The sequence below is a fragment of the Suncus etruscus genome, chromosome 15 (genome assembly GCF_024139225.1).
Source record: "Suncus etruscus isolate mSunEtr1 chromosome 15, mSunEtr1.pri.cur, whole genome shotgun sequence".
Taxonomy (NCBI): Eukaryota; Metazoa; Chordata; class Mammalia; order Eulipotyphla; family Soricidae; genus Suncus; species Suncus etruscus.
The window spans coordinates 59,550,652-59,576,386 of NC_064862.1; the positions used below are offsets into that span (position 1 = coordinate 59,550,652).

General features: G+C 47.2%; 2 protein-coding genes across 3 annotated transcripts in view; one reads left to right on the forward strand and one right to left on the reverse strand.

Annotated features, from left to right (window-relative positions):
* Positions 1–62: 62 nt before the first annotated feature.
* The window catches only part of SRCAP (Snf2 related CREBBP activator protein), a 45,764-nt gene continuing 20,091 nt past the window's right edge, over positions 63–25,735 (reverse strand). Inside the window, exons 17-34 of one of the 2 annotated variants that reach the window (XM_049789066.1) lie at positions 23,904–24,040; positions 23,630–23,816; positions 19,949–20,118; positions 19,353–19,618; positions 18,861–19,136; positions 18,286–18,450; positions 17,815–18,000; positions 17,332–17,598; positions 15,187–16,622; positions 7,876–8,141; positions 7,329–7,531; positions 5,893–6,062; positions 5,554–5,750; positions 5,151–5,265; positions 4,833–4,952; positions 3,625–3,813; positions 3,207–3,290; positions 63–3,102 (exon numbers count right to left, since the gene is read on the reverse strand). In XM_049789066.1, coding sequence (XP_049645023.1) covers positions 463–3,102; positions 3,207–3,290; positions 3,625–3,813; positions 4,833–4,952; positions 5,151–5,265; positions 5,554–5,750; positions 5,893–6,062; positions 7,329–7,531; positions 7,876–8,141; positions 15,187–16,622; positions 17,332–17,598; positions 17,815–18,000; positions 18,286–18,450; positions 18,861–19,136; positions 19,353–19,618; positions 19,949–20,118; positions 23,630–23,816; positions 23,904–24,040 — 7,074 coding nt within the window. In that variant the 3' untranslated portion in view covers positions 63–462. The remainder of the gene's footprint in view (positions 3,103–3,206; positions 3,291–3,624; positions 3,814–4,832; positions 4,953–5,150; positions 5,266–5,553; positions 5,751–5,892; positions 6,063–7,328; positions 7,532–7,875; positions 8,142–15,186; positions 16,623–17,331; positions 17,599–17,814; positions 18,001–18,285; positions 18,451–18,860; positions 19,137–19,352; positions 19,619–19,948; positions 20,119–23,629; positions 23,817–23,903; positions 24,041–25,735) is intronic. The other variant, XM_049789067.1, reaches the window with a different exon arrangement.
* The window catches only part of ZNF689 (zinc finger protein 689), a 150,872-nt gene continuing 141,568 nt past the window's right edge, over positions 16,432–25,735 (forward strand). Inside the window, exon 1 of the mRNA XM_049789268.1 lies at positions 16,432–16,441. Coding sequence (XP_049645225.1) covers positions 16,433–16,441 — 9 coding nt within the window. The 5' untranslated portion in view covers position 16,432. The remainder of the gene's footprint in view (positions 16,442–25,735) is intronic.

The window sequence follows — 25,735 nt, forward strand, 5'->3', positions numbered from 1 at the left end:
ATGCCCGAAGTTCCCACCCAGCCCTCCACCAGACCAGAAAATCAGAAGCCTCCTTACGCGGATGCTCATACAGAAACTAAGTTTATTATTTTCTTCTTAAAAAAAAAAAGAAAAAAGAAAAAAAAAAAGAAAAAACTCATTGTAGATGCCCCTCCCCCTTCCCCTAAGGGTGGGGGGCTGTGAAAGATGCTGGGGAATCAAGTACAAGGGGGTGGGGACAGACTATCTTGCCACCCTTAACACTGCCCAGCCATGTGGGGTGGAAGGGAAGGGGATATGTGAAGAGCCCCATTTCCATGACAACCAGTTGCCTACCCCTACTTTGGTGGAAAGAAGGGGAAGGCCCCTATATCTTCCTGGAGGCTTTCCCCCCCAAGACTTCAAGTAGTGGTTAACAGAGTCAGGCCTGGTTGTGGAAGGAGAGGGACCATGGCGGAAAGCCTAAGTGGAAGGGCAGCGCACTCACGTCTTGGCCTTGCGGCCTCTGTGACTAATTGTAGGGCCAGTCAGTTGGGGTGGGGCACTGCTGCGCAGAACGCGCTGGTCCCCTTGGTTGGTGGCCCCACCAAGGCGGCGAGAGCCAGAGCGTCGACGTGGGATTCCGTCTCCCTCCTCATCCTCACCTGAGGCTTCGGCCTCAGACTCCTCTACTGAGCCCTCAGGTGCTAGAGGACTAGGGGGTTGCAGACGACCTCGCTTTGCCAGCCCAGTTCCTCCCCCAACTGGGGCCCCAGCCCGTTTGCGAGGCACCTTCTCAGTCTCTAGCGGGGGAACTAGAGACCCCGGACGCAGCCGGGTTGAGCGCAGTTTTGGAGCCAGTGAAGCCACAGGAGGTGTCAATTCTAACCCAGCTGGCCCACTCTCTGCTAAATCCAAGTCATCCTGAATGACAGCCACCCCTATGGACCCTTCGCTCTTCCGTCCCCGCATACCCTCAGCTTCAAGCCGTAAGCGGGCCAGGCGGGTGAGAGGGCGGCTTCCATCCTCATCAGAGGAACTACCCTCACTCTCCCCCTGGCCCTGAGGTTGCCGCCTCCTCCCTATTCCACAGCTCTCCAGGGCAGAAGAGCTGTCACGGTCCAAGAGAGGGAGTTGGCTGGGCCGAGGTGATGGCGGATTCTTGGGAGGCCGGCCCCTCTTCCGCTTGGGTGGGGATGTAGAAATGGTGAGAGTAGTGACAGTGTTGGCGACAGTAGCAGTGGGACAGGCTAGGAGTGGTGGCACCGGGAGTGGCTGTGTCCGGCTCTCTAAGCTGCCATCCCCTGGTGATGAAACCATCCCAGGAATGGGCAAGTCTCGTGCCTTAGGGGGCCGACCGCGCCTTTTTTTCTCCACAGGTGATAGAATGATGGGCTCGGGTCTATGAACTGGCTGGGGCCCAGAAATAAGCTGGGGTTCCAGGACAGGGTCTGCAACAGAAAGGGTCTCAGCCCCAGAAGCTGGATCAGCCCCGTTGGTTTTTCCCTTAGAGGTGGAAGGTGGGGCTTCATCCACCCCACGTCCAGCATCAGCTGGTGACCTGTTCTTCTTGGGGGGCCTCCCCCTCCGACGTTTCACAGCAGGAGGAGTAATGGCAAGCAATGCTCCTTCTCCATTTTCCGGACTGCACCCATCAGTCACCCCCAGTGCAATGCGGCGGCGAGCTATGAAGGGTTGCTGGGTTGGGGTGGGCAATGTAGTTGGGAGAGCAGCTTCACAGGGCCCACTGGTGGGGGGTGAGGATTCGGTCCCCGACATGCTATGGGTAGATGGGCTTCCTGGGCTGGCAACAGTCTCAGAGACTCCAGGCACTAGGGTGCTGGCAGCTCCCCGCTGATGTCTCCGTCTCCTCACCAGTTCCTTTTCCTCTACCACAGTCACTAGTCGTCCTGGGAGCTTACGAAGCACTTTAGGACCTGGAGGCTGCCCTAGTCGGCCGGCCCCCTGGCCCCGAATTTCTACATCAGCACTGGTGCGACGCCGAGGGGGCCGGACAGGTGAAGGACCCTCAGGTGAAGAGGTGGCTGAGGATGAGGTTGATACGGTCGGGACCTCAGCTGAAGCAAGTTCCTGTGGTTTCTCTGGGCTCGAGGAAGGGGTCTGGGCCTCTGCCTGCTCTTCTGCATTCTTGTCGGCCTCCAATGGCTCCTGAAGTTGTTCATCACATGCTACCAAAGGTGGGAGTTCCAGCCCATTGCTCTCACTCTGACATTTGGGCATCTCCTCACCATCAGGCAGCACTGGGAGGACCGTCCCCTCAGCAGGCTCTGGTACCTCCTGCTCTTGACCGTTGGGGACACTGCCAGACTCCAGGGTTGGGCTAGCTGCAGAAGAGGTGAGAGAAAGGTTCTTCTCCGACATAGGTAGGATCTCATCAGCAACTGGCAACAGATCCTTAGGTGGCACGGTCATAAGAGCAGAGGTCTCAGAACTGGCAGTATCAACCAGTGACTCAGTAGATGCCAGGGCTTGTACACGCTGCTCTGCCCCAGGCTCCAAGCCTAAGGGGAGATTGGTGACTGGGGGAGAGATAGGTACAGAAGATAAACCAAGCAGGAGAGGGGAAGAAGGGGTTAAGAGAGAGGTTTGGGTTGGAGGTGGAGTATGAGCTGGTGGAGGGGTACAGGCAGGAGGAGGGGTACAAGCAGAAGAACAAGAGGGAAGAATCTGTGGAGGAAGAGGGGGAGAAGGCAAGATATGGATAGGAAGCATAGTTATCGGATTGGGGGCAGAAATGGGGATTGGAGCAGGGACAGGAGTTGGGGCAGGAATTGCAGCTGGAGCTGGAGCTGGAGTGGGTCGAGGCCTAGGTGTTGGTCGGGGAATTCGTTCCCTTGCAGGGCTGCAGCGAGAAGGCATGGAGGTGCTGTGGGCATGATGGGTAGATGTGACAGGAGTGTGGTTTGCCCCCTGAGTCTCAGCCCGGGCTCCACGAAGACGCTCACTGACGCGAGTCCCTGGTCTTTCAGGGGCCTTGGCCTTCTTACTACGTCGGTGACTGCTTCCACCAGTCCCGCTGGAAACCTCATCCCCAGCCCCTAACCCCTCCTCTTCCTCTTGGGGTAGGCGGAACACCTCTTCCTTGGCTTGGTCCAGGTCCTTTCGGGCAGCTTCCACTTGCTCCTACCAAGGAGAGTCCATAGGTGGTCAGAAGGGAGCAAGCAGAGTAGAGAGAGAACAGAAAGCATCAGCTTCCCACTGTACTTCCATCCCCTAGATATACTCACTTCTGCCTGCTTGAGCTCCTCTCGGCTCACCTCTTCCAGTGAGGCTTCCAAGAATTTCATGGCATAGCGTTCAATTGGGGTTAGCTGTAGGGAAGAGTTAAATGATAAACAGGAAATCTGTGTCCTGTACCCAATTACCCCTTATTTTCATCAATTATCACCATGAAGAATAGAGGGGTCAGAGTCTACAGCAAGAAACTATGGGAAGGGCCAGAGAGATAGCACAGTGGTAAGGCGTTTGCCTTCATACAGAAGGAAGGTGGTTCAAATCCCGACAACCCACATGGTCCCCCAACCCTGCAATTTCTGAGCTTACAGCCAGGAGTAGCTCCTGAGCACTGCTGAGTGTGACTCAAAAATAAAATAAAACAAAACAAAAAAAAAAAAAAAAAGGAAAATTATGGGGGCCAACATTAACCTGTTCTACAAGGGCAGCAATTTCCTGTTCGGCACGGGACATCTCTTCATCCTCAGGCCGACTGGTCTCCTCTCCCTCACCAGAAGGAAACCCTTCATTCTCATTGAATTCTGCAAGCTCAGCCACTTGTTCAGCTTTGGCCTGGGTGGCTGCACGAATATCTTCTTCATCTTCTGCCCGACATAATGCCTGCAATGGTATAGGAGAGAAAAACAAGAAATGTTAAACATCTTAATCTTAATTTGTTTGTTTGTTTTTGGGTCACACCCAGCAGTGCTCATGGGTTACTCCTGGCTCTACGCTCAGAAATCACTCCTGGCAGGCTCGGGGGACACAACATGGGATGCTGGAATTTGAACCACTATCCTTCTGCATGCAAAGCAAACACCTTACCTCCATGCTTATCTCTCTGGCCCACCTTACATCTTGATTTTAAGCTCAAGATTACACCAAAACTCAACTCTTTTTATTTGGGAGGGGGGCGCGTCACACCTGGCAGCGCTCAGGGGCTACTCCTGGCTCTACACTCAGAAATCACTACTGACAGGCTCGGGGAATCATATGGGATGCCGGGATTCGAACCACTGTCCTTCTGCATGCAAGACAAACACCCTACCTCCATGTTATCTCTCCGGCCCTTTAATTTATTTTTATTGCTTAATTTTACCATACATCTATGTTTAAAAGAACTTTATACCAAGTACTTATTACATATACTGCCATTTAGCCCTCAGTTATTCAGCATTCCAGAGATGTGAAAAACAAGATTCAGAAGACTATTTAACAGACTTAGCTAACAAACACTGTAAGCATTGTTGGTAAATAAAACTAAAACCAAGCATATAAATATCATTTTTATAAAGCCATGCACAATCAGGTCCGGAGATAGCACAGCGGTAGGGTGTTAACTTTGCATGTGGCTGACATGGGATGGACCCGGGTTCGAATTCCAGCATCCCATATGTTCCCCGAGCCTGTCAGAAGCAATTTCTTAGTGTAGAGCCAGTAGTGAACCCCTGAGAATTGCTGGTGTTGACCCAAAACCCAACAACAACAACAATATCACCCAAACCACAACTCCCCGCAAAAACCCATGCACAATCAGTTGGCAAAGGCCAACTGAAAGGCAGCAGAAAAAGTTCTCCCGTTCCCCAAGCTCAATAGACAATCTTAAGTTCTTCTCCAGGTACTGGTCACTCCTTTTTCACCTGTTCTAGGATATGTGTCTGCTTGCTGGCCACAGCCTCTTCATCATCTTCAGAAGCAGAGGGTACAGATGAGCTAGATGGCTCTTCTAGGGGCATATCAAACAACTCACGGATGGTCTGCTATTGAAAAAAAACAGAATGGAAAAGTGTCAGTGGACCCAAAGATGTAACTGAGGTATTTACAATGGACAGCTCTTAGCAGTATTAAAAGTGCCAACAGTAAAAGAGACAAGTGTGTGGAGGACAAAGTAAACTCTTTAATAAGACTAATCCAGACACAACCTTTCTCTTCTGTATAGATTAGGAAGATCTTGTTACCTGTTTAAAATAGGCTGTGGTAAAGTTGCCTCCCTCAATGGCCATGTCACCCAACATTCTCTTCTGATTTGCCTTTTTCAGGATGTTTTCTTCCACTGTTCGTTCACTGATAAGCCTAACAGGTGATGAAAGCTATATGTAAACAGCTAAATAAATCAACAAAACCCTACCAGTAAAGAGGTTGGAGCAATACTGCATAGTGGGTAAGTGCTTGGCTTGCACATGTCTTCAATTCCTGGTACCACATATGGTCCCCAGAGTACCATTATGATTACTTCCTGAGTGAAAAGCCAGGAAGAATAAGGTCTAATAAATAAGCATTTCTGGGTATGGCCCTAACACCAAAACAAAACAAAACCCTACCCACAATGAAAAAGCAAGGTGAGGCAGGTCTAGGCAATACCTATAGATGTGAACATCTCTGGTCTGGCCAATTCGGTGACATCGATCCTGAGCCTGTGCATCCATAGTGGGATTCCAGTCACTGTCATAAAAAACAACAGTATCTGCTCCTGTCAGGTTCACACCTACACCTCCACTCCGAGTGGAAAGGATGAAGCAGAATATGCGTTTGTCTGCATTGAACCGTTCCATCAAAGCCTAGAAGGAAAGAGAATAAAAAAAAATTACTGGGAGACACATTCCCTGCAAAGACCCAAGGCTCTCCTGGGATGCCTGTGGTCTGGCAAAAGAAGACAAGACGCTGAGGTGAGTCTCTAAAGACTACAGATGCTTAAATTACCTGTCTCTGCTCAACTCTAGTAGATCCATCGAGACGCAAGTACAGGTGTCCATGGTAGGTGAGAAACTGCTCTAATACATCCAGCATTCTCGTCATTTGGGTGAATATAAGTACCCGGTGGCCTTCTGCCTTGAGTTGGCGCAACAATACTGCCAATGTTTGCAACTTTCCTGAAGATATAAAAGGGTACGAAGAACTAGTAGCTACAAGCCAAAATGAATAGAACACATAGAACTGGAAAGGTAATAATTAACAAATAATCATTTATGTTCCAGGCCTCTCAAGAAACAAAATGATGGGGCCAGAGATAGCACAGCGGCAGGGCATTTATTTGACTTGCACGCGGCTGACCCAGGACAGAGGTGGGTTCGATTCCCAGCACCCCATATGGACCCCCACGCTTGCCAGGAGCAATTTCTTGAGTGCAGAGTCAGGAGTAACCCCTGAGCATTGCCAGGTGTGGCCCAAAAACCAAAAAGGAAAAAAAAAAAAGGCAGCTTAGTGCCAGTGCCCTACTCTTTGGCAAGCACCCTACTCCAAGACAAATGCTCTACCCACTGTACTATTTCTTAAGGCCCAATGAAAAAGTTTTAGATCTCTTAAGATAATTGTAAAATAGAAAACCAGTCAAACAAACAGAAAAAGGTCCAGAGCGACAGTACAGCAGCTAGAGTTTTACCTGGCAAGCAGCTAACCTACGTTAGATCCCCAGAATCTCATGGTCACCCAAGAAATGTCAGGAGTAATTCCTAAGTATACAGCCCTATGTCATCCCTGATCACTGGGTATAACCTCAAAATAAATAACAAAAAAAAAAGAAAAGCAAAACAAACAAACAAACAAAAATCCATTTTATTGTTGGTCCCAATAGGATAAAAGGTGAACGATGTTTCTGCATTGTAGAGTGTGGGTTCAATCCATGGCACTATCTGCTATCCCAAGAAACTCCCCATCACCTGAGCTGCGAGTAGCCCCCAAAGCACAAATGGGTATGACTACTCCAAAAGCAAACCAAATTTGTTTTTGTATTTGGGTCATACCCAGCAGTGCTCAGGGGTTACTCATGGCTTTGCGCTCAGGGTTTACTCCTGGCTCTACGCTCCTGGCAAGCTCAGGGAACCATATGGGATGCCGGGATTCAAACCACCGTCCTTCTGCATGCAAGGCAAAACGCCTTACCTCCATGCTATCTCTCTGGCCCCCAAAGCCAAATATTAACTGTTTATTTCTGTGTTTTGTCACTGTAAGTCACAGAACAAATTAGTAACAATCTTTTCAACTTTTATTATAAATCATATGGCCTGCATTCCCCCAACTTATCTGAGGATTATATAATCTAAAACCCTACCTAATATTTAATGAAATCTTTCATGAAATCTATAGACACCTACTAATACAGAAAAGATAAAGGTATCCTTATTGACCAGTGAACTCACCGCAATCATACTGGATGAGCCTCAAGTCAGGAAACTGGGTGCGCATATTACATACAATGCGATGCAAAGGACGAGCCCGGGGCCAGAGCTCACAAGCCAGTTGCTCCTTGAAAGCTGCCTGGCGTGGAGCCAGCCAAGGAGGTGGGTGGCAGGCATGGAGGGAAGGGGGAGGTGCCTCCACAGGAGGCATGACAAAAATGAACCTGCAAAAGGAAGGCAAGCTATATAAAAAGAAAATCTTTTTTTTTTTTTTTTTTTTTTTTTTTTGGTTTTTGGGCCACACCCGGTAACGCTCAGGGGTTACTCCTGGCTATGCGCTCAGAAGTCGCTCCTGGCTTGGGGGACCATATGGGACGCCGGGGGATCGAACCGCGGTCCGTCTCCTAGGCTAGCGCAGGTAAGGCAGGCACCTTACCTCCAGCGCCACCGCCCGGCCCCAAAAAAGAAAATCTTAAAAGATATCAAAAGGTAGCATCCTCACCAGCACTAATCACTACATTCACTGAGGCCCCAGACCCATTTCCCATTAGCACTTAGCCCTGCCAACCTCTCAATGATTTCTGACAGCTGGTCTAGTCGCTGCTGGGGAAACAGTACAGCCTGACGGGCAGCCTCGGTATAAGTCCAAAAGGTGGGGTGGCTGGGGCCAGGAGAATGAGGGCTGATGGGGCTGGCAACAGGTTGGGGCAGGGTACAGAAATCCAGGATTTCAGTCCCATACATGGGTGCCAGGGCCCCATGAGCCTCACTAAGTTGGAAAATCCGTTCTAGGCGTTCAGTCCGCTGCCGCTTCCTTTTTTCCTCCAGAGAGTCCTAGGGATAAAAGGAAAAAACAAAACAAAACAAAAACCAATCAGCCTCCTTACAGAAAACCTGACAGATCAACAAAATTTAAGGAAACCTGCGGCTCTCTGCAGACATCAATCTGCCCAAAACTCCAACTATGCTGTTTTTTTTTTATTTGGGCTGACATCACCATGACTTTTTCCGTGACCTTTTTTTTAAGTGCTCATTTACACACGTGTGCGCACACACACACCACTTTCACATACTTCTGAAGGCCTGGCAATTGAAAATACATTGGAACATCTGGGCCACAAATGAGGCCATGCAAGTACTCCAGTTTTTTAAATACTACTGCATTATCCCTGTAGGAACACACCGGTTTAGATATCAATGTGTATCTGAAGCCACTTAATATTCAGAAACAAAGGTAACAGAATCAAATAACAAGAGTTTACTAAATCTTCTGACAACTTTATGACCTCATTGTGAAATACAACAATTTTCACAAATTTTCTTGTTACTGTGCTCTTTTGTCTATTTCCTTTCACTTTAAATTAAAAAAAAATTTTTTTTTTGGTTTTTGGGTCATACCCAGCAGTGCTCAGGGGTTACTCCTGGCTCTATGCTCAAAAATCGCTCCTGGCAAGCTCTAGGGGACCATATGGGATGCCAGGATGTGAACCACCGACCTTCTGCATGAGAGGCAAATGCCTTACCTCCATGCTATCTCTCTGGCCCCCATTTTAAATAATTTTGCTCCCACTTACCTGGAAACAAATGTATTATGTCATAAAAATCAGAGGCTTTAAGTAAAGAAATTTATTTTAGGAGCCAGAGAGATAGCACAGCCGTAGACCTTGCATCCCATCTGGTCCCCCAAGCCTGCCAGGAGTAACTCCTGAGCACCAGCAGGTGTGGCCCAAAAACAAAACAAAACAAAAAAACACAGAATTTATTTTAAAAAATCTCTGAGGGGGCTGGAGAGAGAGCATGGAGGTAGGGCATCTGCCTTGCATGCAGAAGGATGGTGGTTCGAATCCCAGCATCCCATATGGTCCCCCAGCCAGCCAGGAGCGACTGCTGAGCATAGAGCCAGGAGTAACCTTTGAGCACCGCCGGGTGTGACCCAAAAACAAATAACAAAAAAAATATCTCTATGAAGCCAGAGAGAGAGCACAGGCCTTGATGGCGAACCTATGGCACGCGTGCCAAAGGTGGCATGTGAAGGCCTTGCAGCTGGTACAAGGAAGGTCCGCAATTGTTGCAAGTCAGACCCTGAAGAGGTTGACTGATGGAGGGATATGCAGCGTGTAGCAGGAGGTGAGTGTGCTGGTGAGTGCTTTGCAGCTCACCTGGCAACAGGGCTGGACTGGCCATTGGGAGGACTGGGCATTGTGCAGCAGTTTGGGTACTCAGGCTCAAAAAGGTTAGCCATCGGGGCCGGAGAGATAGCATGGAGGTAAGGCATTTGCCTTTCATGCAGGAGGTCATGGGTTCGAATCCCAGCATCCCGTGTCACACACACCGGTGTTGACCCAAAAACCACCCACCCACACCCACACACCCACCCACACCCACACACACGTTAGCCATCACTGGATAGCAGGTAAGACATTTGTCTTACACACTGCCAACATGGGCTCAATCCCAGGCATCCCTTTATGGTCCCTCGCCTGCCAAGAGTTATTTCTTTTTTTTTGAGGGGGGGTTTGGCCCACACCTGGCAGTGCTCAGGGGTTACTCCTGGCTGTCTGCTCAGAAATAGCTCCTGGCGGGGCCAGAGAGATAGCATGGAGGTAAGGCATTTGCCTTTCATGCAGGAAGTCATCGGTTCAAATCCCGGCGTCCCATATGGTCCCCTGTGCCTGCCAGGAGCAATTTCTGAGCCTGGAGCCAGGAATAACCCCTGAGCACTGCAGGATGTGACCCAAAAAAAACCAAAAAAAAAAAAAAGAAATAGCTCCTGGCAGGCACGGGGGACCATATTGGACACTGGGATTTGAACCAACCACCTTGGGTCCTGGGTCGGCTGCTTGCAAGGCAAACGGCGCTGTGCTATCTCTCCGGGCCCAAGAATCTTAAAAATCTTAATGGAAATCACAAAATTACAATTCTAGTAGTTAATCAGAATTATTCTTTAACAATATAAATGAAGCAACTTTTTTGGGGGAGGGTCACATTCAGCAGCACTTTGGGGTCCTGGCACTTTGCTCAGACTTCTACGTTTCTGGCAAGCTCGGGAGACCATATAGGATGCCAGGATTCAAACCACCATTCTTCTTCATGCAAGGCAAACGCCCTACCTTCATGCTATCTCTTTGGCCCCTAAATGAAATAACTTTTAAGAAAAAGATAATTTTCTCCAAACAGTATACAAACCTAATTATTCAAAATCAAGACCTACATATTCAACAAATTTGTATATAGATGACTTGTAGGAATTTACCTATATAATATTTAATTCCATAACATTCACATTGACTTATTATTTGTTAACAATTATTAAAAGATTCCTCACACCACCATATAGAATTCATAGTAGTTAATAAAATCCAGAGTTCAGGGGCCGGTGAGAGAGCATGGAGGTAGGGTGTTTGCCTTTCATGCAGAAGGACGGTGGTTCGAATTCCGGCATCCCATATGGTAACCCTGAGCCTGAAAGGAGCAATTTCTGAGCACGGAGCCAGGAGTAACCCCTGAGCACTGCCGGGTGTGACCCAAAAACCAAAAACCCAAAAAAAAAAAAAATCCAGAGTTCAGCTAAGGATCAGTTTTGAATAGGGTAGAATGGGCCTATTATCTAACTAGAATGGGGGCATCATCAATTTTGAAGAAGATACAAAATAATCAGCAAATACTGAAAAGATGATTAACAATCAGGTGGTTCCCATTTAAAAAACAAAACATAAAGAATCCATGAGACTATTAAAATAAAATAAGAACCACCAGGAGTGATCCCAGCACAAAGCTAAGAATAGCCCAGCTGGGTGTGGCCCAAGAACCAAAGAAAAATTAAAAAAAAAAATACTATTTCACACACTCCAAAACTCTATAAAGTCAAATCAATAAAGGTCAGAATAGATACAGATGTAGGCAATCATATCATAAGAGATTGCCTTGGGGCCGGTGAGGTGGCGCTAGAGGTAAGGTATCTGCCTTGCAAGCGCTAGCCAAGGAAGGACCACGGTTCGATCCCCTGGTGTCCTATATGGTCCCCCAAGCTAGGGGCAATTTCTGAGCGCTTAGCCAGGAGTAACCCCTAGCATCAAACGAGTGTGGCCCTCCCAGACCCCCTCCCCCCAAAAAACTATTAAAATAAGAGATTGCCTTTAGAAGTTGGAGTGATAGTACAGCAGTAAGGTGTTTTGCCTTGCATACAGCCAACACAGCATGAACCCCGGTTTGAATCCTGGTATCCCATATGCCGACGCCCGCAGCCTGCTAGGAGGGACTTCTGAGGAGAAAGGAACTCTGAGCACAGAGCCAGGAGTAACTCCTGAGCACCACTGGGTGGGACCCCCCCACAAAAAAAAAAAAAAGATTGCCTTTAAAAACATAAAATGATAGACACTTAAAAGTCTAGTAGTAGCACCTTAAATGGTTAAAACAAAATTACTATAGGTACAACCCAGCAATTTCATATCTAAGTACACTTCTACTTTAAATGATAATGAAGACAAAAATCTGACAAAGTTACAGCAACATTATTCATAACAGTTATGAAGTGGAAATAATTCAAATGCCCCCACAATTAATAAATACATAAATGTACTAATAGGCTAAGGATGTAACTCCAACAGCAGAGCATATGTTTTGCATGTATGAAGCCCTGGGTCCAACTCCCAACATCATGTAAAAACCCAGTAGGCCCCTGAATACCTCTATCACCTGAAAACTAATGTGGTATATCCATACAATTCAATTAAAAGAAATCAAACACTGATATTGATGCAAGCCAAACACCTTACCTCCATGCTATCTCTCCGGCCCCGAGTAATCAAACTTTATCAGACAATGAATGGGTTACCACATCTGGGCTAGAATTAAGGCACACTTTACTTTCAACAAGCCAGACCAACCAATGTTATAAAAAGATAGCATGGAGGTAGGGTGTTTGCCTTGCATACAGAAAGAAGATGGTTCGTAGCCAGGAGTAACCCCTGAGCGTCAAATGGGTGTGGCCCAAAAACCAAAACAAAACAAAACAAAACAAAAAAACGTAGAATCCTGTCCTGCCCAGGAAGAAATTGATACTTTAGGGGCTGGGAAGGTGGCGCTAGAGCTAAGGTGTCTGCCTTACAAGCGCTAGCCAAGGAACGGACCGCGGTTCGATCCCCCGGCGTCCCATATGGTCCCCCCAAGCCAGGGGCGATTTCTGAGCACATAGCCAGGAGTAACCCCTGAGCGTCAAACGGGTGTGGCCCAAAAACCAAAAACCAAAAAAAAAAAAAAAAAAAAAAAAAAAAGAAAGAAGATGGTTCGAATCAGGGCATTCCATATGGTCCCCGAGCCGGCCAGGAGCGATTTCTGAGCGTAGAACCAGGAGGAACCGGAGCGCAGCCAGGCATGACCCAAAAACAAAAACAAAAAACAAACAAACAAACAAAAAAAGACCACACTGGAGTAAAAGGTACCAGATCTAATAGAAACAATGAGAACCATAATGGTGAGTCACTAAGTCTTAAATTTTACTAGGAATTCTGCTCATTGTTCCTGATTTTAATCTGACTTAACATAGTTAACTTAACCAAATTTTTATGATTGGGGGAGACTACAAAATTAAGGTAGTGGAACAGTTATTTTTATTCTCCACTTTGTCTTTTTAACTTAAAGATAATAACCATCAAAGTAAGAGAAGTCATGATCTTTTGGGGTGCGTAGCAATGATTTGGGCCATGCCCAGCCATGCTAAAAGAGTCACTCCTAGTAGGACTGTACTCACAGACTAAATGTAGTACCACTGGTGTCAGCTGTATGTAGTCTGGTATCTTTTTTTTTTAATTTATTAAATAACAAGAAGACATAAAAAGTTATGAAGGCAAATGACTTAATCCCTCTACACTCACTCTCCAGCCCAAGGCTCAAAACTCCCTAGGGAATCACCCTTCTCTTAGAATCAAATATCTTAGGAGTGATTTTGTAACTCTAAAACAGGGGTCTCAAATTCACAGCCCGTGGGCCATTTGCAGCTCTCCATACAACATTTTGTGGCCTTGCCCTAGAGGAATCTTTTTTTGTTTTGTTTTGTTTTAGTTGTTTGGGTCACACCCCCCCAATGTTCAAGGCTTATTACTGACTTTGCACTCAAGGATCACCCCCAATTTTGCCTCCTGCGGCCCCCAGGTAAATTGAGTTTGAGACCCCTGCTCTGAAGTCTTCCTTTCTCTAATTGCTTCTTGGGGGAAAAGAGAAAAGATTCAGCACATTGGTGCATTTGGTGTACTCCTAAGTTATGTAACTTTTCTAACATTTAGTGGTCTGTAAAATCAATTATGATGACAGCATTAATTCAAAAGATGAACCACAGGCCCAAGCGGTGGTGAAAGCCGTAAGGCGTCTTTGCACACGCTAGCTAGCCTAGGACGGACCGCAGTTCGATCCCTCGGTGTCCCATATGGTCCCTTGAGCCAGGAGTGATTTCTGAGCCCATAGCCAGAAGTAACCCCTAGGTGTCACTGGGTATGGCCCAAAAAACAAATAAACAAAAAAGATGAAGAACCAGGAGACCAATAACAAGGTATTGAACACACCACTAATTAGTAATTTCAAAAGCACACTATAACACAGGAGTTAATGGAAATCCCTAAACTTGACTTAACCTTGCATGCAAGGTCCTGGTTTGATCCTCGGCACCACAGGGCCCTTACACTGAACCACTGGCCAAGTTGGCCAAAAACCACCAGAAGTCCCTGGGCCTCTTAAGCACCCCACTTCCAAATAGTAAAAGCATATTAGGAGTCTGGGGAGACGGTTCAAAGAGAAGCTTATGCTTTGCATGCTGAAAGCTATGGCATGGCCCCCTGACAGTGCCAAAAGCAACCCCTGAGCACTTCTGGGTACGGCCTCCACAACAGTCAAGCGGGGAAAAAGTTCTGCATTTCTCAATTACCCCTTGAAAAATGGGGCCGGAGAGATAGCATGGAGATAAGGCGTTTGCCTTTCATGCAGGAGGTCAATGGTTCGAATCCCGGCGTCCCATATGGTTCCCCCGTACCTGCCAGGAGCAGTTTCTGAGCATGGAGCCAGGAGTAACCCCTGAGCACTGCCAGGTGTGACCCAAAAAAAGCCACACAAAAAAAAAAGAAAAATGGAGAATATGGGGCTGAAGCATAAGCATAGTGGGTAGGGAGTTTGCCTTGAACATAAGTGATCCAGGTTTGATCCCTAGCATCCCACCAGGAGTCCACCAGGAGTGATTTCTGAGCATGGAGCCAGGAGTAACCCCTGAGCACTGCTGGGTGTGGCTCAAACCCACCACCACCACCACAAAAAAAAAAAAAAAAGAAAAGAAAAATGCAGAATATGAACTATGCCTATTCCATAGGCAAAAGGCACAAGAATGTAAACCCAGGGAAGAGAAAGGACTTGGGTTTTTTTTTTGTTTTTTGGTCACACCTGGCAGTGCTCAGGGATTACTCCTGGTTCTATGCTCAGAAATCACCTCTTGCTGGCACGGGAGACCATATGGGATGCCGGGATTTGAACCACCGTCCTTCTGCATGAAAGGCAAATGCCTTACCTCCATGCTATCTTTCCGGCCCCAGAAAGGACTTGTTGAATGGCACTCAAATAGTAGGAATATAGGGGTCAGTCGCTTGCCTTGCATTCGGCTGACCTAGATTCAATATCTGACATCCCATGTTTCCCCAAGCACCACCAGAAACAATTCCTGAGTCAGAGCCAGGAGTGACCCAAGAGCATTGATGGGTGTGACTAACAGGAAAAAAAAAGTAAAAGGGCCACAAAACTAAGTTTTGTCATTTATCAAAGCAAAATAATATATTCATTCACTCTACAATGACCTCCCAAAATTAACATCCTGGTTCGAATATTCTGAGACAGTAAAACTTACCAGATAAAAAGGGGAACGAGGTGGTGGTGGGGGCTGGCGCCGAGGCCGGGGACCACTGAACGAGGTAGCAGTGGAGGGCGGGCTGGGGGGACCAGAGCGCAATGTCAGTGTCTCAGGCTCATCCTTGGGAACAGTCAGCCGAGAGACCACGGTGACAGGCAAGGAAGCTGCTCCAGATGCCGAAACCATAAGGGACGATGCTTGAGAAGCTGGAACCTGTGTTGAGACTGGAGCCAGTGCTAGAGTCTGAGATGCAGTTGGGCCCAAAGTAGGCAATGGAACTGGAGCAGGGCTCAAGGTCAATGTCTGCACTGACGCTGGAGCCATTGAAGATGATGATGATACTGGAGTCAAAGTCAGTGTGTGAGCTGGCAAAGAGCCCATCGGAGAAGCTGGAGCCAGAGGGGGTGGGGGAGCCAGAGAGAGTGTCTGAGTAGGACCAAGTGGTGGTCCTGATGTCAAAGACAACGTCTGAGCTGGAGTTGGTACTAAGGATGATGCTGGAGTCAATGACAGGGTCTGAGCTGAAAAGGATCCCTGGGAGTTCCCTGTTCCCAATGAGAGTGTCTGAGATGGAGACGAACTGACATGAGGAGATGCTAAAGCTGGGGCCAAGGTCAGTGTCTGTGTTGAAGCAGGGCTTGGAATGGCTGGTTGAACTGGGGCTGGTACCATAGTTTGAGTTGATGATGGAGCCAACAAAGGAGTTGGGGCTGGAACCAGCGAAGAAGCTGAAGCTAAAGTAGTTCCTGGTGTAGATGAAGAAGCCAAAACCGGAACTGGAGTCTGCGATGAAGCCAGGACTGGAAGAGGAGTCAGAGGAGCTGAAGGAGCCAGAATCGCTGTCTGTGAAGCAACCATGGGAGACAGAGAGGTGGCTAAGGCCTGAGACACTGAAGGTGTTGACGTCAGAAGAGAAGTCTGACCTGGAGGAGTTGGTGCTGCAGGGAAAGGACTGGCCAGAGCTGAAGCTGACACCAGGACAGGTGAACATGCTGTGGCCACGGCTGAGTTCAACCCTGGAACATGTGAAGAAGCAGGAGCCAACAATAAAGGATGAGCAGAAGCCTGAGGTGGGGATATGGATGGAGCTGTGGCCAAACCGAGAGTCAAGGTTGATGCTGATGAGGAAGCTCCAACTGGTGCCAAAGAGGGTCCAGGAGATGCTGACACAACAGGTGCCAGTGTTGGAGTCATGTTGGTCAACAGGTTTGGCCCAGAAGCCGAAACAGGCAAGGAGGCCGAGATGGGGATGGTGAGTGAAGCTGAGGACTGGGTAGGATGTGTGGTAGGGGCAGAGATAGGCAGTGAAGACGACACTGGAACCGAGGACACAGGACTGGCAAGGGGTGAGGAGTTGGGAACCGGCAGTGGAGAAGAGGCTGGCCCGGGCAGAGGAGAGGAAACAGTCAAGGGAGCAGCTCCAGGTGCCGACACTGTGGAGACAAAGACTGGGTTAGCCCCAGAATCCTGCTACTACTTGTATTCCATTATTCCACCCTTTCCCTCACTCCACAAAACCTGTATACTCCCACTCCATGATTTTAAAGATTCAAGGAATCTGACATTCTCTTTCCCTCCAAAGTATCAACAAATCTATTTTGTTTAATTTTATTTTCTTTGGACCACACCAAATGGTGCTCAGGACATACTCTATGCTCAGGAATCACAGAAAATCTGGTGGTTTTCAGGGGACCATCTGCTATGCTGGAAACCAAACAAAACCAGGCCAACTAAGTGCAAGAGAAAAACTTTTTTTTTTTTTTTTTTTTTTTTTTTTTTTTTGGGCCACACCCGGTAACGCTCAGGGGTTACTCCTGGCTATGCGCTCAGAAGTCGCTCCTGGCTTGGGGGACCATATGGGACGCCGGGGGATCGAACCGCGGTCCGTCTCCTAGGCTAGCGCAGGTAAGGCAGGCACCTTACCTCCAGCGCCACCGCCCGGCCCCAAGAGAAAAACTTTTAACACTTTAACCCCAGCCCCTCCATAATCTATTTTGGAATCAGTTTAGAGCTCAGGCAATCCTGCTTTGGGAATTGCTACATAATCAAGATGCTATTAAGGAGATTATGACTAAGAAACCCTTGGGATGATCCCATCTCCATTCCTGAAAGTAATTTCTGGCCTAAGCCAGTTGGACTTACCACTAACTTCAGGTGAAGGAGTGTGAACCAGCTTGAGAAGGGGCCTCACCAGAGTGGATGAGGGTATGGGTGACCGGGCAGCACTCAGCCCGGGTGTGGAAAGCCGACCAGGAGTTAATGTGGGTCGTGGAGTCAACACAGCTGGAAGCCCAGAGCTTGAAGGTCGAGGTGCCGGGGCCAATGGAGGTACTGCAGTCAATCCATCCCGAGGAGCCTGTCTCACTACAATCTTCACCACGCCTGTATTATTCACCATGGTTGGTGGCACTGCAAGAGGAAGCTACATTGAGGGGAAGGCAGAAAAGAAACAAGACACCCAAAAGATGGAAGAAGTTCAGGGGCAAGAGAAGGTAGCAGACAGATACTGGAGATACTCGCAAAGGAAAACAACAGGGGGAAGGCTATACAGACAGCAGCCCAGGGCATGCCTGGAAGGACCAAGATGAGCAAGGACTAAGTAAGTAGGAAGGCCAAGAGCCTCACCCTGGTTAGCAGCAAGCGGAAGGCTGAGGCCAGTAGGGGCAGGGGTGGTGCTGGGGGTCGAAGAAGGCAGCACAGAGACAGGGGTAGGGCCAGGGGTCGGGGCCACAGCCTGGATGAGGGCCACATGGGCAGGCTGGCTGATGAGGTGGTGCTGGCCCCCTGCTGACACCAGGTGCACCACATTCCCTGGGTTAAGGAAAGAGAAAGAAAGAAAGAAGCCGCTATCAGCCGAAAGAGGGCAGAGGCAAAGGCAAGAAGTTTGAAAGGTAAAGAAACAGAAGGAATGACTTCTCTAAATGACTACAATCCCATTTTTATAAAGATCCTATCCAACCATCTCCCTTGGCCCCACCCATCAAAAGCTAGGGAAAGAAACATAAAAGCTGACATCTGAAAGAAAAAAAAATGCCACAAAACAAGGGAATAAGGAAGATAAGGAAAAAGGCAGGACAGGGGGTGGGTTTTACCTACTTTGCAGCGGGCGGGGCTGCCCCACAGCAAGTTGGCGCACCTGGGCACCAGTCAAAGTCAGCTTGTTGCCCTGGATTTGGAAGGTGAGAGGTTTGCTTCCCCCTGCACTCGCCACTGGACGTTGTGCCAGTGAGGCTAACTGCCCGATGCTGACCACTTCACCTGCTACAAAGAAAGGATTTCAGGTAAATAGGACTCTGCTCAATGGCACAAATCTGTTCTTCCATAGCTTCCCTGAAGTTTATATAGTTTCAACAAACTTAGTCTTGAATTTTTGGCATGCTACTCCTCCCAACCCATTTGCGTTTAGCAATCTCCTCTACATCCTGAGAGTCCACCAACCTTTCACTACAAATTCCTACTACTATTAGACTTAACTAGTCATCCTTGTTACACCCCTCCCCCTCTGCCCCGGCCCAGACTGAACTTCATGGGAGCATTAGTTGATCATAAACTACCAATGTGTGACAAGTTGCCTAGATTCTGATGTCACATTTTCCAACTTTTCTTCTCCAGTTGTGCAGCACCTAAGTCTCCCCATCTCAAATCCAATCCCTCAGAGTCCTGGAACTTACAGGGTAGGCGAGCTTGCATATCAGGAGACAGGATGAGGCGCTGAGGTGCTGGAGCTGGCAAGGCTGTGCTGGGAGTTGTGGGTGTGGTGGTAGATGTGGTAGTGGCAGCTGGGAAGGTGTATCCTGGTGGCACTGTCAGGGGCTTCAACAGGCTCGAGGAGCCTGGGGGTGGGGCAGGACTTAGACGAACAGGAGCAGGTGGGGAGGGCTTCAGGGACAAGGTCGGTGTGGGAGGTCGTGAAGCCCCACTCAGGATCCCCAGAGGGGATGGCAACACTACAGACATAAAACAAATACCTGTCAGATGATCCAAACTATAGAGCCGTAGCCATTCTCCAAAGTATCCAACCTCCCTTCCACACTTCAAGACCCACATCACCAGCTCCTTCAACACTCTTGTATTTCAAGAATTACTAACTCCTAATCTGGAAAGCATGCATCATGTACATATCTACACCCACACACCCACATCTTGGCTCCCTTGCAACTCACCCTGGGGTAAAGATCCACTGTTTGGCTGCAGTGAGGGCAATAGAACTGGGCCAGGGGGCCGAGATGCTGGAATAAGTGGGGACCCGATAGGCGACGCTGATACCATCAGAGGTGCTGGCAGTACTGGAGGAGTTGGGCCAGGGGTGGATTGAGCTGAGAGCTCAGGGCCTGGAGGAGGTCGAACTGGTACAGGGCCCACAGATGTTCGTGGGTTGTTCACCACCACAACCGTCCTACCTTCTTGTTTGGGCACTGGCTGCAGCATCCTTTGAGGAAAAAAGGCAGAAAGGGGTGGTTCAAGGAGGAGCAAAAATATGATGAAGAAGTGAAAAATGATCAAGAATGGGGAAGATGAGGCAGAAAGACATTATAAAAAGCAAAAGGAAAAAGTAAAACACCCCAATAAAGGAAAAAAAAAAAATTCAGTAACAGCACCAAAAAGAAAAAAAACACTCATTCCTTCCCCCAATTCCTCCATAGTGCTTTGCATTTATTCCTTAGAAACAGCCTATCTTCAACTCTATTTTCCACCCCAAGTCCTACCACTACAGCTTCATTTCCTAGAAACCTACTCCTTATTATCATAACCCTGGTACCTGTTGACTTTCATCTTGACTGGCTTGGGCCGGGGTGGGGGGTCAGGAGCAGTAGCCACCTCTAACAGTACCCGGCGGGAGAGGCGGTGCCGGGGCAGAAATGTGTCCACCTCGTATCTAGAAACACGACCTTCCAGGCCAATAAGATCAAACTGACCCATGTCTATGCGCTGGAACAAGAAAAACACAACAAAGTAGATGTCAAAGGATCAATCTGATCATTTTTTTGGATGGACAGAAAAAAAATAAGACAAAATTGATAAAACTGCATAGTAGAAAATGCTAACCAGGATATAAGACACAATTTACAAATCATGTATATGCTAAGGGATTAACATCCAGAACATAAAAAGAAGTCTTAACTCAACCAAAACAACCCAATTGAAAGTAGGCAAAGGACTGGGGTAATCCCTCTACAGGTTAGAGCTCAAGTGTGGTATGCCAGAGCTCCAGGTTCAATCCCCAACCCATATGGTAACCCAATTATGTAGTGTATGGATTATTATGTAGTGTATGGATCTCCAAAAAGTACAGGGGCTAAGGATATGGTTCAGTAAAAAAAAAAAAAAGCAGACCTTGGTTCAACCCCTGGGATTATCAACAATAGGGAAAAAAGTGTGAGGGGCTGAGGAAATGGTGCAAGAGGCTAGAGTACATGTTTTGTATGAAAGAACCCCAGGTTTGCTTCCCAGCACCAAAATCCACAGGTTTGGGTCTCAGTCCAAATATTACTGGGAGTAATCAGAGAAGCAAAAAAAAAAAAAAAAAAAAAAAAAAAAAAAAGAATAAAAATGTGGGTCAGGAAGAGAATAAGAGAATTCAGCAGAGGGGTAGATTCAGCAAGAGCCTGATTTCAAACCCCAGCAGCACTAGGGACAACTCTGAAGGGTCACACAGAGGACCATAAGACTTAGGTAACTCCAAATCTTCAGGTCCCAAAACCCTAGCAAAAAACCACACGATCCAGGTGGCATAGTATTATCAGGCGTGATTCTGAGGCCCCTGAGACCAAAGTTTAAATAACTTCAGGAAGGGCCAGCAATAGGCCATTTGCCTTGCAGACAGCTGACTTGAAACACCAGGACAGACCTAGGTTCAATCCTCAGCATCCCAAGCCTGTTAGGAGTGATTTCTGAGCACAGAGCCAGGAGTAACCCGTGAGCGCTACAGGAGGTGGGCCCCCCAAAACAAAAAACTACATAACTTCAGGAGACCAAAGTCATAGTACAGCAGGTAGGGTATTTGCCTTAAAAGCATCAGACCAGGGCTCAAGTCCCGTTACACTATATGGTCTCCTGGACCCTACTGGAATGATCCCTGAGCCCACTGGTATAACAGCTGCTCTCCCCCCAACAATAACCGAAATAACATTTAACTCCCCCCATATTTCATCATAGGGTACAGCAGATAACTCAAAGAGCTAGAGCACATGCTTTACATGCAGTAATTTGACGTTCCATTCTGGACACCTCATGTTCTCTAAGCATCAAGTCAGGAAAACTTAGACCAATAAAATACAACAAAACTAGTCATTCAATCATGGATTGGTTTAAGCTTAGCTCCACAGGTTCCCCACCCAAGAAAACTTAGATGCTCAAGTTCTTTTAGGTCTTCCTTTCGTATCCATCAATAAGTGAATCTAATCTAAGTTCAAGTGTCAACCATATTTTTGCAATGGACATAAATTATGTGTATATATGTTATTATCAATGAGACATAAAAAGAGAATTCTTGGGGCCAGAGAGATAGCATGGAGGTAGGGCGTTTGCCTACCATGCAGAAGGATGGTGGTTTGAATCCTGGCATCCCATATGGTCGCCCGAGCCTGCCAGGAGTGATTTCTGAGCATAGAGACAGGAGTAACCCCTGAGTGCAGCAGGCTCTGACCCAAAAACCAAAAAAAAAAAAAAAAAAAAAAAAAAAAAAAAAAAAAAGAGAGAGAGAGAATTCTTATACATGCCCCAAATGTATTGAAGACACTATGCTGAGTACTATGCTAAAACTGAATGTCTATCTGAGAGACAATTCTGCCTCCCAATTCTAAAGACACAAAGAAGTAAGCCATCAAAGGCTGGGAAAAAAAAGTTACAGTGAGAATGGACAGTAATTTAAAATTTTTAATTATTTGTTTTGGGGTCATTCAATTGGTGCTCAGGGCTTACTCTTGGATCTGTACTCAGGAATCAGTCCTGGTGGTAGTTGGGCACTTTACAGGATTTGGGGATCAAACCCATGTTGGTCACATGCAAAGTTACTGTACAATCTCTCCTGCCCAAAAGTGGTTTATGAATATGAAATCTGAATTTGGTAACATAAAAAAATGTCCTAAATGGGCCAGAGATTATGGTGGGTAGAGCACTTGCTTTGCACACAGCCAACCTGGATTTGATTCTCAGTATCCCATATGCACAGTAAGTGCACTTAACACTAAACCACAAACATACAACTAAAACTGTAATGTGTGAGGCCAGAGCTATGATAGTAAAGAGTTTAAGGCATTTTCTGACTCAGTTCAATCCCTATATGGCACTCTATAAAGCCCCCTGAGCACTGCCAGGAATGATCCCTGAGAGCAAACCCAGGAATAAGCCCTGAGCACCACCACTGGTTGTGGCCCCCAAAACAATATAACATTTGTTACAATTATTTGCTGTAATAAAAATAATCTGGCGTTGGAACCGGAGTGATAACACAGTGGTAGGTGCTTGCCTTGCACGTCGCTGACCCAGGATGGACCTGGGTTTGATCCTTAGTGTTCCATATGGTCCTCTGAGCCTGCAAGGAGCAATTTCTCAGTGCAGAGCCAGGAGTAATCTCTAAGGGGCGAGTGTGGCCCCAAACAAATAAAAGAAAAAAATCTGGCCTCAAAAATCAAGCAATAAGAACCCAATAACAATACATGTATGTGTGTATATACATTTTATTCAGGAGTGGGGGACACTCCTGGTAGTGTTCAGAACACTACGAGATGCCAAGGATTGAACCTCGGCCTTTCTCATATGGTTTGCACATGTTCAACCCATTGAGTTATCTTCCTACACCTAAGTATTTTTAACATGCAAGGCATTTCCAAAATTAACAAGTCTCACATACTATATAAGAGTCCTATAGGGCATGCAAACCTAAAATTAGAAGTTAATAATTAAATTGGCTAGTTACCGACTAGGAATAGTACAGCTAAAAAGACAATTCTTTTTTTTTTATTTTGTTTTTTGAGCCACACCTAGTGATGCTCAGGGGTTACTCCTGGCTATGGTGCTCAGAAATCACTCCTGACTTGGGGGACCATATGGGACGTCAGGGGAACAAACCACGGTCTTTCCTAGGCTAGCACAGGCAAGGCAGATGCCTTATCACTTGTGCCACCGCTCCAGCCCCTAAAAAGACAATTTAAAACGCAAAGACAAGGGGCCGGCGAGGTGGCGCTAGAGGTAAGGTGTCTGCCTTGCAAGCGCTAGCCAAGGAAAGGACCATGGTTCGATCCCCCGGCGTCCCATATGGTCCCCCCAAGCCATGGGCAATTTCTGAGCGGGTAGCCAGGAGTAACCCCTGAGCATCTAACGGGTGTGGCCCGAAAAACCAAAAAAAAAAAAAAAAAAAAAAAATGCAAAGACAAGTGTACAGCCTAAAGGAGACACAGGATTGGAGATAGGCCAATAATCTTGCAAGCAACTTACTTACCTGAAGTGGGTGGACATCAGTGGCCCTTAGCACCAGAGAGGCGGTGCTAAAGCAGATGCCTGGGGTGATGAAAGGGGAGGTAACAGGTCGAGGGTCAAACAAGTTTGGATGATTGCAGACTTTGCGGAGCTGCATCAAAATGTTGATGACACTCATGAAATGGCCAGTGGCTAGAGTTTCCTTTGTTCTGGGAGAGAGGAAAAATAAATGGGGCATCCCAACCTCTGCTCCAAACTTGGATGCCTGGGCCCATCCACCCTCAGTCCTCCCTTACGTGGTTTGTGCCATGAAGTCATCATAAAGACAGCGTTGACGCTTGGAGAGTCGACAGCGTATAACATGTTCATACTTTTTAGGCATTTGCTTCTCAACATCCACCTTAACTCTCCGCAGCAAAAAAGGCCGCAAAACCTAAAAGTAAATAAGCAGAAGGCTGACAGGGAGGGAACAAGGGGTAGAGTCCCAGCTTATAGCCTCTATTTATGCCTTAGCCCAAACATGAATTAAGCACTAATTTAGCCCATCAAGTCAATATTTATGGAGCCGTGCAGCACTTCAGGAACCATTCACACAAAGATTAGTTAAGATAGAAGCTAACTTCAGGGCCGGAGTGATAACATAGCAGTAGGGCATTTGCCTTGCAAGCAACCAAACCGGGATGAATCTGGGTTCAATACTGGGCATCCCATATGGTCCCACCAACCTGCCAGGACCCAAAAACCAAAATAAATAAATGAATAAAGATAAGCCAACCTTCTCAAGGAATTTACTGTCTACTTAAGACCAAAGACAAAAAGATCACTATCATCTAATAAATATTAATAATCAACCATAATACAATACTATAAAAGTAATGAAAAACTGAAGTTGGAGCAATTATGCAGAAGACATAACTCAAATCACATTTCAAGTTTCAAATTTACCAAGATTGTGACCAGAATGATAGTACTTTGTACATGATTCAAATTTACCAAGATGAGGACCAATCCAGGTTCAATCCAGATGGCATGACAACCCAATATAGTCTTCTGAGCTCTGTCAGGAGTGATCTCAAAGTACACAGCCAGGAGTAAGTCCTGAACACCTCTGAGTGTGGCCCAAACTCCTACACCTCCCATAAGTGATTAGTAAAATCAGTAGAAATTGTTTTGCTGAATGATACAGTAACAGCATTAAAAGAAAAGCAAAGGGGGCCAGAGAGATAGCATGGAGATAGGGTGTTTGCCTTGCATGCAGAAGGACGGAGGTTTGAATGCCAGTGTCCCATTTGGTCCCCGAGCCTGAGTGGTTTCTGAGCATAGAGCCAGGAGGAATCTCTGAGCGCTGGTGGGTGTGACCCAAAAACCAAAAAAAAAAAAGGAGAGAGAGAGAGAGAGAGAGAGAGAGAGAGAGAGAGAGAGAGAGAGAGAGAGAGAGAGAGAGAGAGAGTCTAAGAGATAATACAGGGATTAAGGTACTTGCCTAAGCATACAGCCAACCTAGGTTTGATCCCAGCACTGCCAAGGGTGACTCCTGAGCAGAGCCACACACAAGGTGTGGCTAGAAAAAGAGAATCCAAAAATCTACACCACAATGAATCTAGAGGTTTTTTTTTTTTTTTTTTTTTGGTTTTGGGGCCACACCCAGTAACTCTCCAGGATTACTCCTGGCTATGCCCTCAGAAATCACTCCTGGCTTTGGGGGACCATATGGGACAACAGGGGATCGAGGTCCTTCCTAGGTCAGCTGCGTGTAAAGCAAGCGCCCTACCACTGAGCAGCCCTACCACCGAGCCACCGCTCCGGCCTCGCATCTAGAGGGAGGGAGGGAGGGAGGGAGGGAGGGAGGGAGGGAGGGAGGAAGGAAGGAAGGAAGGAAGGAAGGAAGGAAGGAAGGAAGGAAGGAAGGAAGGAAGGAAGGAAGGAAGGAAGGAAGGAAGGAAGGAAGGAAGGAAGGGTGGTTCAAATCCTGGCATCCCATATGGTCCCCTGTGCCTGCCAGGGGCAATTTCTGAGCATAGAGCCAGGAGTACCCCTGAGTGCTGCCGGGTATGACACCCCACCCCCCAAAATTTTTTTTTTAAATGGGGCAATGAACCAGAGAAATAGTATAATGGGCAGGGCATTT